At 44.8% G+C, this 15,158-nt stretch overlaps 1 protein-coding gene across 1 annotated transcript in view; it reads right to left on the bottom strand.

Moving 5' to 3' along the window:
* Positions 1–15,158, bottom strand: part of LOC120030311 (serine/threonine-protein phosphatase 2B catalytic subunit alpha isoform-like) — a 107,131-nt gene that overhangs the window by 17,357 nt on the left and 74,616 nt on the right. Inside the window, exons 9-10 of the mRNA XM_038975664.1 lie at positions 7,531–7,656; positions 3,118–3,189 (exon numbers count right to left, since the gene is read on the bottom strand). Of these exons, the coding sequence (XP_038831592.1) occupies positions 3,118–3,189; positions 7,531–7,656 (198 nt within the window). The remainder of the gene's footprint in view (positions 1–3,117; positions 3,190–7,530; positions 7,657–15,158) is intronic.

Raw genomic sequence — 15,158 nt, 5'->3', positions numbered from 1 at the left:
CAGTTTTGTGCAGTAGGCTATAGGCTCAATACATTATCGCTGCATATTGGCTACACTTGAATTGCCCTGCCAATGTTGTTCTTCTCTGACCATTTTGAAATTATATTTCTAAATGTTAGGTATATGATCAAACTGGTAATACATCATTTGTTGTATAACTTGTGAGGCACAACTGAGTGAGCATAATAATTAGCTTTTTATTACTGGATTGATGGCCTGCATCTGATAGTCAGTCTGAGCGGAGGGAGGGAGCACCGGTGAGGCTGCCTCTCACCCGACACACCGCCCCTCCTCTCTCCTCTCTCCCGCCCTCCTCTGAGAAAAGGGGACACCGTCTTCCAGCTGATGGCGAAACTTAAGTCGCACTGCATTACTTCTGCCTCATGCACCAATTCATGCTGTTACTCCTATGATCAGAGGAAGTTCAATAATCCTTGATATTAAAAAAGACACAAGTTGCAAATAATAACAATGCAAGCTTATTGAAATGCGCATGTTATGGCTTATAAAACTGTTGAACAAAGTTTTGACAGTGCTGAATAACAGCTTAAACATAAACTTACTCATAAAAACAGCAGTTCTTTGGTGTATTTGTTGAGTCTCTCTCTATTCATGGTTTTAAAAGTTTTTAAATATCACATGATCAACTTTGCTGTGCGTTCAGGGCTTCTTTTTACAGTCCATGGCGCAAGGAAACTGTGCAGATACAGTGATCTGAGCTATCTGATTGGCCAGAGATAGGCCTATAGGTGCACTTGATTTGCTCTCTGGGCCTGACGGGTAAGCAGAGTTCTACCTTCACACACATAAAATGGTTCAAAATGAGAACACTTTGCCTTCCCAGCGCTAGGGCTTCTGAATGAAGTGCACCTACCGTCAACAGTGTGAAACGAAAATAGGAACGCAAGGCTTTATCGTTGTTTTTTTTTACAGAACTCTTTGGCGATCGACTAGGAATGGCTTGGAGATCGACCAGTCGATCGTGATCAACCGGTTGGTGACCACTGGTCTATATGGTGTGTTAGGACTGACAACACTACACTGTTTCTATTGAAGCTATAGGCTAGCTTTAATTCAATCAAGTGCAGATAACCGTACTGCAGGAAAGCTATGTTTAAGTTAACCGTATTAAAACCAACACACCATGCAAGCTGTTTAACACGCAAAACTATACCTCTCCGTTAAAAAAACTGTATAGTGTCAACATTCTGAGTGAACCTACAGCACAGTTATCTGCGATTGATTGAATTGGGGTATGTCTGTAAAATTATTATTTTTTTGATCAATACATTTGACATTTTTACTGATCAATATCAACATCAGTAACCAAACTGAGCATAAATGTTACAACACATTTATGTATTGTGTTAGTCATTTGGTTCCCAAAGTGCACGTGCCTGAGCAAGCACCACCAAAAAAAGGTATATTGGCACACGACAGTAGAGCTGAGGGTTGTACCTTTCTTGGGGGCATATATTAGATGTCCTTCTCAAGAACACCCCCAGAAGAGAAAAGAAAAGATGACAGATCAGTGGATGGACGGCTGAAGAATTACAGAAAAAGCGAATGAGAAGGACAATGAGGAGGAAGAGGCGGAGAGGAAAGAGAAAAAGAGGCGGCATAAAGAAAAGCAATGGATTATTAAAACAAAACTAGAAGAACAGAAAAGAAGGAAGACACATTAAATGAGGTGTGAAATAATCCCAGCATCGGGGAGAAGGAGAGAGCGAGAAATGAAAGAGAGAGCGAGAAATGAAAGAGAGAGCGAGAAATGAAAGAGAGACAGAATGAGAGTCAGACAGAGATGAAGAGAAGAGGGATACATGAGAGAGCGAGAGAAGAGAAACAGAAATACATAATGCAGAGAATATGAACATCGACACAATGGATATTGAACTATTGAAGAAAGTCTTTTAAGAAAAGAAAATTAGGAAATTATGAGATGTTAGCGACTAAGTCACCAAGGTTGTAAGTGACTAAGGAGTGTCTGTCAACTAGTAACGTTAGGGTCAAGGGTTAGAATCCATGTTCTACACCACACCACTTCCTGCCATACAGGAACAGGATATGACCTAAGCATTCCTTCCCCCTCACTATAGAGTTATGGTGACGTGTGTGACTTGGTAAGTAAGAGGCACGATGGAGTATCTAAAGGGCTTTTCTAGGAATGGGTGTTCCAAACCATCTCTACCTAGAGAATGCGTCTGGCCATTATGTTGTACAATGGAGCCTACTAGTGTTAAATGGAACCCATTTGAATGAGCTGTAAGATAAGGAATGAATGGAATGAGAAATCAGGAGGCATTGAATACCAGGAACACGGTGTGTTCCACCCATAGATACGCAACCTGAAGAGAATTGTGGCACGTGTTGACTTTTGTAACAAACTGTGTTACATAGTAGCTAATAGCTATTCCCCAACATAGGATAAAAAGGCGTGCGAATCCATGCGGGCTTCTTGCACTGTCAAGTTCTACTGCGGATCCAAAGAAAGTAAATGTGAAATGTATGCTTGTTGAGCTGATGAATGTTCCATCGGTCGAGGCTGCCCTCTAGTGGAAGTCAAGTCAAACACCGAGAGACACAACCCCATAATGATCTTTGTCCTTCCATGCCCAATTCCCCATTCTCCGTTTCTATACAGTTGCTCCTTCCACTCATTTACTTCCACATATTCATTTCACCATCCCAAGGGTCATTCCAACACTCAGAGGGGAGTTAGCAATGTCATGTCATTAGCAATTGCATTTGAGTTTTTGCTTAAATTACATTTGCATACTTATCAATGGTTTAGAGTGGAGCTGAGAAAGTGGAGCACCTGCATGTAAAAAGGAGAAAGGGAATTGGGTGTGTCTAACCTATCGTGGCAACGAGGGCACACCACCCTGTGAAACAGGAAATGCAACTTTGGTTTTATAAGTGGGGGGGACATAACTTATTTTACATTTTTGTTATCCAGTCGGATAAACACAGTCTACCCGATCGCTAGGAGGCGTACGCATGGTCCTAAAGCACACCGTTGCCTCGTTTTGTATCACATTCCAATGATATAACTGGAGGGAGGGAACATTTTTTATTTCAGTGAAAGTTGCGCCCCTGCTGTGAACACAGACTTACCATCGATCTCTTCGTCAGTCGTCAGCTCATCATTGGAGCAGATGCTTAACACGTTGACCAGCATCTCAGTGACTGCAGAGAGAGAGAGAGAGAGAGAGAGTTCTCAGCAAAAAAACGAATTGGTTGTCTACCCAAACACAGAACAACAGACCGCATACACATTACACATGTTAATAAACCAGCATGTTCATCAGAAAAACAGAGGGAAAGTATTTGCATGATATGTTGATTTTAAGAATGTTTTTGATTCCATTTGGCATGATGGATTACAGTGCATTAGGAAAGTAAGCAGATCCCTTGACTTTTTCCAAATTTTGTTACATTACAGCCTTATTCTAAAATGTATTAAATAGCTTTTTTTCGTCATCAATCCACACACAATACTCCATAATGACAAAGCAAAAACAGGTTTTTAGAAAGTTTTGCAAGTTTATTACAAATAAAACGCCCATAAATATCACATTTACATAAGTATTCACACCCTTTACTCAGTACTTTGTTGAAGCACCTTTGGCAGCGAATACAGCCTCGAGTCCTCTTGGGTATGATGCTACAGGCTTGGCACACCTGTATTTGGGGAGTTTCTCCCATTCTTCTCTGCAGATCCTCTCAAGCTCTGTCAGGTTGGATGGGGAGCGTCGCTGCACAGCTATTTTCAGCTCTCCAGAGATGTTTGATCGGGTTCAAGTTCAGGCTCTGGCTGGGCCACTCAAGGATATTCAGAGACTTGTCTCGAAGCCACTCCTGCATTGTCTTGGCCGTGTGCTTATGGTCGTTGTCCTGTTGGATGGTGAACCTTTGCCCCAGTCTGAGGTCCTGAGCGCTCTGGAGCAGGTTTTCATCAAGGATCGCTCTGTACTTTGCTCCATTCATCTTTCCCTTGATCCTGACTAGTCTCCCAGTCCCTGCCTCTGAAAAACATCCCCACAGCATGATGCTGCCACCACCATGATGCTGCCACCACCATGCCTTACCGTAGGGATGGTGCCAGGTTTCCTCCAGAAGCTTGTCCAAAGAGTTCAATCTTGGTTTCATCAGACCAGAGAATCTAGAGAATCTTGTTTCTCATGGTCTGAGACTCTTTAGGTGCCTTTTGGCAAACTCCAAGCAAGCTGTCATGTGCCTTTTACTGAGGACTGGTTCTGTCTGGCTAGACTACCACAAAGGCCTGATTGGTGGAGTTCTGCAGAGATGGTTGTCCTTCTGGAAGTTTCTCTCATCTCCACAGAGGAACTCTGGAACTCTGTCAGAGTGACCATCGGGTTCTTGGTCACCTCCTTGATTGCTCAGTTTGGCCGGGTGGCCAGCTCTAGGAAGAGTCTTGGTGGTTCCAACCTTCTTCCATTTAAGAATGATGGAGGCCACTGTGTTCTTGGGGACCTTCAATGCGTTAGAAATGTTTTGGTACCCTTCCCCAGATCTGTGCCTCGACACAATCCTGTCTCCAAGTTCCTTCGACTTCATGGCTTGGTTTTTGCTCTGACATGCACTGTCAACAGCGGGACCTTATATAAACAGGTGTGTGCCTTTCCAAATCATGTCCAATCAATTGAATTGTCCAATCAATTGAATCTCAATGATGATCATTGGAAACAGGATGTACCTGAGCTCAATTTTATGTCTCAGGGCAAAGGGTCTGAATACTTATGTAAATAAGGTATTTATTCTTTTTATTTTTAATACATTTGCTAAAATGTTTAAAAAAAATAAAATAATTGCTTGTCATTATGGGGTATTGTGTGTAGATTGATGAAAACAATTATATTTAATCCATTTTAGAATAAAAGGCTATAACGTAACAAAACGTGGAAAAAGTCAAGGGGTCTGATTACTTTCCAAATGCACCTTCTTTTTTTGCTGTGGTATCGTTTTAGTATTGTTTTGATATCGAGAATCATGATGGTATCGAGTTTTATGATACTAAACCTGGTATCAGTATTGAAGTCCAAATTCTGGTATCGTGACAACACTGACACTGAGTAACTAAATCTGTACCAATAAGCAGTGACGCTTATTATTATTGTTGTTATTGTTGTTATTATTGTTGTTATTATTATTCCAAATGGTAGTGGTAGGGGTAGTAGGGGTAATGGTAGTAGTTTAATGGTGGTAGTAGGGGTAATGGTAGTAGTTTAATGGTGGTAGTAGGGGTAATGGTAGTAGTTTAATGGTGGTAGTAGGGGTAATGGTAGTAGTTTAATGGTGGTGGTAGAGGTAATGGTAGTAGTTTAATGGCGGTAGTGGTAGTGGTGGTAGTAGGGGTAATGGTAGTAGTTTAATGGTGGTAGTAGGGGTAATGGTAGTAGTCTAATGGTGGTGGTGGTAGTGGTGCTAGAAGATGTAGTAATGATGATGGTCGTGGTAGTAGTAATATAGCGGTGATGATAATAGTAGTAATAGTCTTAGTAGGTAGTAGGTTGAAATATTGGTGGTAGTAATGATAGATAGTAATGGTAATGGTAGGGATGGTTGTGGTATTGGTGTAAATAACAGTGGTGGTGGTATCATTCATTTGAGTAGTAATAGGGAAAGGGAATACCTAGTTAGTTGCACAAGTGAATGCATTCAACCGAAAGGTGTCTTCTGCATTTAACCCAACCCCTCTTAATCAGAGTTGCGAGGGGGCTGCCTTAATCGACTTCACCGGCGCCCGGGGAGCAGTTGTCGTTGGGTGTTAACTGCCTTGCTCAAAGGCATAATTGCCGATTTTTCCCACCTTGTTAGCTCGGGGATTCAAACCAGCAACCTTTCCGTTACTGGCCCAACGCTATTAACCGCTAGGCTATCTGCCGTTATTTAACATGTTTAGCATATTACTGTCCTCATTATTTATCCTATGTTTGTTTTACTGTCCACTGTTGTGATTCTATTGTTGTTATTATTTGTCACGTTCTGACCTTAGTTCCTTTTTTATGTCTTTATTTTAGTTTGGTCAGGGTGTGAGTTGGGGTGGGCATTCTATGTTGTTTTTCTATGTTTTGTTCTGTATGTTATATTTCTATGTGTTTGGCCTAGTATGGTTCTCAATCAGAGGCAGGTGTCGATCGTTGTCTCTGATTGAGAATCATACTTAGGTAGCCTGTTTTCCCACTATGGGGTGTGGGTAGTTATGTTTCCGTTTCAGTGTTTTCACCATTCGGGACTGTTTCGGTTTTCATTTTGATTCTCTTGTTCTTTTTGTATTTTGTATTCATTCTATTAAAATATATTATGGATACGTGCCACGCTGCACATTGGTCCGATATTTCCTACTCCTCCTCAGACGAAGAGGACAAAAGCCGTTACATTATTATTCTTCTGTTATTATTACTATCTTATTTAATTATTATTTACAATTGTATTTATTTTCCATAAAACATTTTTATGATGTATACATTAATGCATTGACAATTTTTATGCAATGTTTCTCACGCCAATAAAGCAATTTGAATTCGAATTTGAGAGAGAGAGAGAGAGAGAGGGGGAGGGATGGATGGATGGAGAGAGAGGAAGGAAGGGGGAGAGAGAGCGAGAGAAGATGGAAGAGAGGAAGAGAGAGAGAGAGAGAGAGAGAGAGAGAGAGAGAGGGGAAGGGAGGGAGAATGAGAGAGAGAGAGAGAGGGGGGGAAGGGAGGGAGGGAGAATGAGGGAGGGAGGGAGGGAGGGAGGGAGGGAGGGAGGGAGGGAGGGAGGGAGGGAGGGAGGGAGGGAGGGAGGGAGAATGAGAGAGAGACAACCCTACGGCGTTAAGCTGAATGACATTTGATGTGATAATTTGGTCCCGCTATATTTGAAGTGTATCTTATGAAGACTTCATAACACATTCATATAGGCGTCATAAGCGCTGCATAAATGGTTCACAAATCATCTATAACCGTATTTCATGCTCTATAAAAGATAAATGTGAACAACTAAATTGATGCTTATGTCACACAGTTATGCCACATTATGAATCTTTAAAGAGCATGATATACGGTTATAGATGATTTGTGAAGCATCTATGTTGCGCTTCTGAAGCCTATGTAAAGGCTTTATAAAGCCTTCATAAGATGAACATCAAATAAAACAGGACCGATAATTGTTATGGACACATCTCATTTGATATTTTTGGTTGATACTGTAGGTTAGGCATGACTACAGCCACACATACCACTGGGCGTGATAATTGGTCATCTCAATTGTTATTTCTGGTTGTTGTATTGTTAGGCATGACTATATCCACATATACCGATGCATGTGACTGCATTTGAGTACTAATAACAGCCACAACAGCAGTTCCCTAAATGTATTCTGCCATCATATGAATGAATTAAATGAACTTGACCTGGAGGAATAGTGTGTGTGTGTGTGTGTGTGTGTGTGTGTGCGTGCGTGCGTACGTGCGTGCGTGCGTGCGTGCGTGCGTGCGTGCGTGCATGCGTGTGTCCCGTTCACCTTTCTCCCCAACAAAGGGCAGGGACCAGGTGAAGACGTCCATGAAGTTGGGCAGCCAGTAGGGGTGAGGGGAGCAGTTGAACTGCCTGATGTTCATCACGTTGTTCTCATACTTCAGCACTGCAGCTATAGGGAACAGACAAAACACAAGTTAGATTAATTTGAATAAATATGTACTTCAGCCATTTAAGTTTCCTTACTAAAAAAACATATATTTCTGTAAGTATGAATTCAAGGACAGGAAATGCTCTGTATGTTGCAGACAGAAATAGAATGAATAGAGCTGACATGATGACCTGTTCTATGTGTCAGACAATCATTTATGTTCTACACAATACATTTCTTTCTGTAAAGTTATATCCTCTTAATCTCGGTTAACCCAGAACTAAAATCCCTTGCGGTCTGATGCTCAATTAAGTTCTGGGGCAGGGCGTGATAGAAGAGATGCTGGAACGAGGAGCGGACCCGGAACGAGGAACTCTACACTCTGTCACACCCTGATCTGTTTCACCTGTCTTTGTGCTTGTCTCCATCCCCCTCCAGGTGTCGCCCATCTTCCCCATTATCCCATTATACCTGTGTTCTCTGTTTGTCTGTTGCCAGTTTGTCTTGTCTCGTCAAACCTACCAGCGTTTTTCCCGTACTACTGTTTTACTCTAGTTCCTGTTTTTCTAGTTCCCGGTTTTGACCATTCTGCCTGACCTGACCCTGAGCCTGCCTGCCGTTCTGTACCTTTTGGACTCTGTTCTGGATTACTGACCTCTGCCTGCTCTTGACCTGTCTGTCACGTTCCTGACCTGTTTTCTGTTAGTTTTTGTATGTGTTAGTTGGTCAGGACGTGAGTTTGGGTGGGCAGTCTATGTTTTCTGTTTCTATGTTGGTTTTGGGTACCTGATATGGTTCTCAATTAGAGGCAGGTGGTTTTCATCTCCTCTGATTGAGAATCATATTAAGGTAGGTGTTTTCACTTTGTTGGTTGTGGGTGGTTGTCTCCTGTGTCTGTGTTTGTTTGCACCATACGGGACTGTTTCGTTCGTTCGTCGTTTTGTGTAGTCATTTTCCTGTTCGTGAGTTCTTCGTGTTATGTAAGTTCTTATGTTCAGGTTCGTCTACTCCGTTTGTTGTTTTGTTTAGTTTCAAGTGAAGTTCGTGTTTTCGTCTTTACTTAAATAAATCATGTCATATCAAGACGCTGCATTTTGGTTTAATCCCTGCTCCTCCTCTTCGAATGAAGAGGAGGAGGAACGCCGTTACAGAACCACCCACCAAATCAGAACCAAGCAGCAGATGTTCGAGCAGTGGAATACACAGGACTACTGGACTTGGGAGGACGAGCTGGATGGAAAAGGACCTTGGGCTCAACCAGGAGAATATCGCCGCCCCAAAGCTGAGCTGGAGGCAGCGAAAGCAGAGAGGCGGCGATATGAGGAGGCAGCAAGGAAGCAAGGCTGGAAGCCGGAGAATCAAGCTCAAGACCGGAGATATGAAGGTACGCGGCTAGCAAGGAAGCCCGAGAAGAAACCCCAAAAATTTCTTGGGGAGCGTGGAGAGCGGGAGTACGGGCAGACACCGTGTTACGCAGTAGAGCGCACGGTGTCTCCTGTACGTGTGCATAGCCCGGTGCGGGTTATTCCACCTCCCCGCACTGGTAGGGCTAGATTGAGCATTGAGCCGGATGTCATGAAGCCGGCCCTACATATCTGGCCTCCAGTACGTCTCCTCGGGCCGGCTTACATGGCACCAGCCTTACGCATGGTGTCCCCGGTTCGTCTACATAGCCCGGTGCGGGTTATTCCACCTCCCCGCACTGGTCGGGCGACGGGGAGCATTCAACCAGGTAAGGTTGGGCAGGCTCAGTGCTCAAGGGAGCCAGTACGCCTGCACGGTCCGGTATTTCCGGCGCCACCTCCCCGCCCCAGCCCAGTACCACCAGTGCCTACTCCACGCACCAGGCTTCCAGTGTGTTTCCAGAGCCCTGTTCCTCCTCCACGCACTCTCCCTATGGTGCGTGTCTCCAGCCCAGTGCCTCCAGTTCCGGCACCACGCACCAGGCCTACAGTGCGCCTCATCCGGCCAGAGCCATCCGTCTCCTCAGCGCCATCTGAGCCATCCGTCTCCCCAGCGCCATCTGAGCCATCCGTCTCCCCAGCGCCATCTGAGCCATCCGTCTCCCCAGCGCCATCTGAGCCATCCGTCTCCCCAGCGCTATCTGAGCCATCCGTCTGCCCAGTGCCGTCTGAGCCATCCGTCTGTCCCGAGCCATTAGAGCCGCCCGTCTGTCCCGAGCCGTCAGAGCCGTTAGTCAGTCAGGAGCCGCTAGAGCCATTCACCAGACAGGATCTGCCAGAGCCGCCAACCAGACAGGATCTGCCAGAGCCGCCAACCAGACAGGATCTGCCAGAGCCGCCAACCAGACAGGATCTGCCAGAGCCACCAACCAGACAGGATCTGCCAGAGCCGCCAGCGAGCCATGAGCGTCCAGAGCCGCCAGCTAGCCATGAACGTCCAGAGCCGTCAGCCAGCCATGAGCGTCGAGAGCCGTCAGCCAGCCATGAGCGTCGAGAGCCGTCAGCCAGCCATGAGCGTCCAGAGCCGTCAGCCAGCCATGAGCGTCCAGAGCCGTCAGCCAGCCATGAGCGTCCAGAGCCGTCAGCCAGCCATGAGCGTCTAGAGCCGTCAGCCAGCCATGAGCGTCCAGAGCCGTCAGCCAGCCACGAGCGTCCAGAGCCGTCAGCCAGCCACGAGCGTCCAGAGCCGTCAGCCAGCCCAGAGCTGCCAGTAATCCAGAACTGCCCCTCAGTCCAGAGCTGTCTCTCTGTCCGGAGCTGCCCTTCAGTCCGGAGTTGCCCCTCTATCCTGAGCTACCTCTCTATCCTGACCTACCTCTTTGTTTTGAGCTATCTCTCTATCCCGGTGCTGTCCCTTGTCCCGGTGCTGCCCCTTGTCTCGATGTTACCCAAAAAATTAAGTGGGTGGAATAGGAGGGTGGTCAGTCGTAGGGGGAAACGTAAGCTGGGATTGACTATGGTGGGGTGGGGACCTCGCCCAGAGCCTGAGCCACCACTGTGGTCAGATGCCCACCCAGACCCTCCCCTAAACTTTGTGCTGGTGCGCCCGGAGTTCGCACCTTAAGGGGGGGGTTATGTCACGTTCCTGACCTGTTTTCTGTTAGTTTTTGTATGTGTTAGTTGGTCAGGACGTGAGTTTGGGTGGGCAGTCTATGTTTTCTGTTTCTATGTTGGTTTTGGGTACCTGATATGGTTCTCAATTAGAGGCAGGTGGTTTTCATCTCCTCTGATTGAGAATCATATTAAGGTAGGTGTTTTCACTTTGTTGGTTGTGGGTGGTTGTCTCCTGTGTCTGTGTTTGTTTGCACCATACGGGACTGTTTCGTTCGTTCGTCGTTTTGTGTAGTCATTTTCCTGTTCGTGAGTTCTTCGTGTTATGTAAGTTCTTATGTTCAGGTTCGTCTACTCCGTTTGTTGTTTTGTTTAGTTTCAAGTGAAGTTCGTGTTTTCGTCTTTACTTAAATAAATCATGTCATATCAAGACGCTGCATTTTGGTTTAATCCCTGCTCCTCCTCTTCGGATGAAGAGGAGGAGGAACGCCGTTACACTGTCGTTTGCCTGCCCCCCTGTTTTTGTAATAAACCATTGTTATTTCAAAACTGTCTGCATCTGGGTCTTCTCCTGAGCCGTGATACCCTCTCTCTTCGCAACTTACGGGCAAGTATATGGGCCAAATGTCCCCTCACCTTCTGAAAGATGCTAAAACCTGCAAAAATCACGATTTGTCCAAATGACCTGTGATAAAATCTGCACACCGGAACAAAATTACTCATTAGCCTTTGGATCCCACAATCTGTTGACAGATGCTACGGTACCGTTTATGTTTGCATAGTCTGTCCATGAGAGATTACATCCTCCTGAACAGCCTCATGGAGAGAGGGGGTGTGTATGAGACATCTGACAATTAAACGCATCCAGGTATAATGCATTATAACTTGCTTTAGAACAAGGCTTATAGTATGTTATGTCTCTCTGTGCATCGTTTCCAAGGGTCTCAAACTGGCTGTTATTTTGTCCGGATCATTATGAGATTATTACAAGACGTTATAATGGGGTAATACTGTACATGTTCATGACAAGTCTGACGATGCATTGTAACTGCATCATAATGAATTATACCTGCATGCATTAAGTATAGTGTTAACCCAATATCTACTGTAACACGTTGATCAAATCACTGGTCTACAAATGAATTATGAATGCATTTAGAATGCCTTCTATTCTAAAACATCCATATTGTGTATTATAAAACTGTCCATAAAACCGTAAATCCATCTCATAAAACCCCCCAAAAGCTGTCAGTTTTATACCACGAGGGACGTTCTAACTAGCAATTAAAACAGCGTTATTAAGTGAAAATATAAACAGGCATCATGTGCCTGTTCCTCACGGCTGGCCTTTTAAACCCATCCTCTGCGCTTCCAGAAAAAGGAGGGCCGAGCACGCCTCCATTCTCATCGATGGGGCTGTAGTGGAGCAGGTTAAGAGTTTCAAGTTCCTTATTGTCCACCTCACCAACAAACTATCATGGTCCAAACACACCAAGACAGTCGCCTATTCCCCCTCAGGAGACTGAAAAGATGTGGCATGGGTCCTCAGATCCTCAGTTCTAAAGTTGCACCATCGAGAGCATCTTGACTGGTTGCATCACTGCCTGGTATGGAATCGGCTCGGCCTCCAACCGCAAGGCGCAACAGAGGGTATGGCCCAGTACATCACTGGGGCCAAGCTTCCTGCCATTCAGGACCTCTATCCCAGGCGGTGTCAGAGGAAGGCCCTAAAAATTGCCAAAGACTCCAGCCACCCTAGTTATAGACTGTTCTCTCTGCTACTGCACGGCAAGCGGTACCGGAGCACCAAGTCTAGGTCCAAAAGGCTTCTTAACAGCTTCTAACCCCAAGCCATAAGACTACTGAACAGCTAATCAAATGGCTACCCAGACTATTTGCATTGACCCCCCCCCACCCCCCCTTTTTTTATACTGCTGCTACTCACTGTTTATTATCTATCACTGTATATCGCCTCGTTATTGTTATTTTATTGTTGCTCTTTTATTTTTTACTTCAGTTTATCTAGTAAATATTTTTCTTAACTCTTATTTTTCTTAACTGCATTGTTGGTTAAGGGCTTGTAAGTAAGAATTTCACAGTAAGGTGCATCTGACAAATACAATTTGATTGGATTTGATTTCAATGTTATTTCACATTGATTCCAAGCCCCCACCACAACAGTCCCAGCATAATTTACATGAATTTAAACATGAATAAAACCAGGAAAAACAACTCGCTCAGCATATGGGCTTGATGGACTGATCGCCTCCATTCCTTAGTGAGAAAACATACATTTCTGACGATGGATGGATGGAGGGAGAGGGTGAAAGGAGAGAGCAAGAGAAAGGGAGAGAGATCATTGGAGAGGGAAGATGGGGGATACAGAGACAGAGAGACAGATTGGAGATCCCTATTGGCATGTTGATAGGAAAAGTTGAGGCAGAAACATTTTGAGATACACAGCAAATCTACTTGTAAGATCCACATGAGATAAAAGAAGGGAAATAGTTTATTGGGGAACCAGGAGGAGTGCTTTGGTTGACCACATTATCCACAGTATGCAATACCGCTCCAAAGGTCCATAAGAATGTGCATACATCAAGCTTTTTCTGTGCCAACATGCATGAAAAGGCTGAATTCTCTGGGAGGCAATTGCAACGTACCAAAAATGGGATCAGAAACTGTTAGACTGTTTACGAGAAAAACACATACAGTATAATCACGAACAAACAAATCCAATAGTTTTTTGTATTATGAAAAATCTATATATTCTTATGGATGTTTTAGAATGATCATGAAAAACCATTTCAAAATTATTACTTTAATAATTTTTTCTATTATTTTACCAGGTAAGTTGACTGAGAACACATTCTCAGCAAAGACCTGGGGAATAGTTACAGGGGGATGAATGAGCCAATTGTAAACTGGGGATTATTAGCTGACCATGATGGTTTTAGGGACAGATTGGGAATTTAGCCAGGACACCAGGGTTAACACCCCTACTCTTACGATAAGTGCCATGGGATCTTTAATGACCTCAGAGAGACAGGACACCAATTTAACATCCCATCTGAAAGACAGCACCCTACACAGGGCAGCGTCCCCAATCACTGCCCTGGGGCATTGGGATATATTTTAGACCAGAGGAAAGAGTGCCTCCTACTGGCCCTCCAACACAACTTCCAGCAGCATCTGGTCTCTCATCCAGGGACTGACCAGGACCAACCCTGCTTAGCTTCAGAAGCAAGCCAGCAGTGGTATGCAGGGTGGTATGCTGCTGGCTGGTATGCTGCATACATATCATCATACATGATGATATGTATGACTTAACAAACTATATGACATTTTGCTATATTGGCTCACATTGCGGTTCCACTAGGATCTGACCTAGACCTGAGCCAATGAACTTTTCCAGATTCAGCAGCGGGCTGATTTTTTCTTAAGAGAATGGTCGGGGGGCCAGAACATAATTACAAATAATTTGGAGACTGCAAATTGACCGCGAGAAGCACAAAGAGATATAATGTTTGACTAAAACGTAATCATATCAAACCTTGCTTACATTTGTATACGATCACGTTGTGTCTCTCTATTATGCACGGGAATACTTGGGAACAGATTTCATAAATTAAAATCACTCGGAGCTGATTTCCTGGTGTTTACAGTCTTATGTCCAACAATGAAAATTCCAAAATTTACTTGAAAACTTGGGGGGGCCAAATAAAACCAGTTGGGGAACCTTGACCTAGTCTGTCTAAATAAGTCAAAGTGTGTTATCACATTGCAACAGGCCAGGGAACCACACAGACAGACAGTGTTGCCTCATCCCCTTTATACAGCCCTCTGCTCTCCTTCCCACCTCCACCCCCAACACCCAGCCAGTGTGGCCTGATTCGGAGGGGGGAAAGCTGACACCGAGGTTTGGCCCCGGTGGGGGACTTTCCTGCCTCAGTGCGTCTCCTGGCTGGGTTTGAGAATAGCAAGTCATCAAACGCGGCATGCCAGCCATCTGCATGTCATGAGTCTGTACAGCTACAGATAGACAGACTAACATTCACTGGGCTTGGTGAGGGGTGGGGTTGCGTGGTAGTGGTGAGACAGTGGTGAGACGAGCGGGTGTTGGAGCAAGTAAGTGTTGCAGCCCTCAGTATCAACAGCCATTGTTATGGGCTACTGTGCCTTCTCTTAGATACACACACAAACTCTGAAAGCACAAATCCACCTGAATTGTAGTACACTACATGACAAAAAGTATGTGGACACCTGCTAGTCGAACAGCTCATTCCAAAATCATGGGTATTAATATGGAGTTGGTCCCCCCTTTGCTGGTATAACAGCCTCCACTCTTCTGGGAAGGCTTTCCACTAGATGTTGGAACATTTCTGCTGGGACTTGCTTCCATTCAGCCACAAGGGCATTAGTGAGGTTGGGCACTGATGTTGGGCGATTAGGCCTGGCTCGCAGTCTGTTATCCAATTCATCCGAAAGGTGTTCGATGGGTTTGAGGTC

Source organism: Salvelinus namaycush, chromosome 36, assembly GCF_016432855.1.
Source record: "Salvelinus namaycush isolate Seneca chromosome 36, SaNama_1.0, whole genome shotgun sequence".
Classification (NCBI taxonomy): domain Eukaryota; kingdom Metazoa; phylum Chordata; class Actinopteri; order Salmoniformes; family Salmonidae; genus Salvelinus; species Salvelinus namaycush.
The sequence above is the reverse complement of the archived record's forward strand: the minus strand, read 5'-3'. Positions and strand labels throughout refer to the sequence as shown.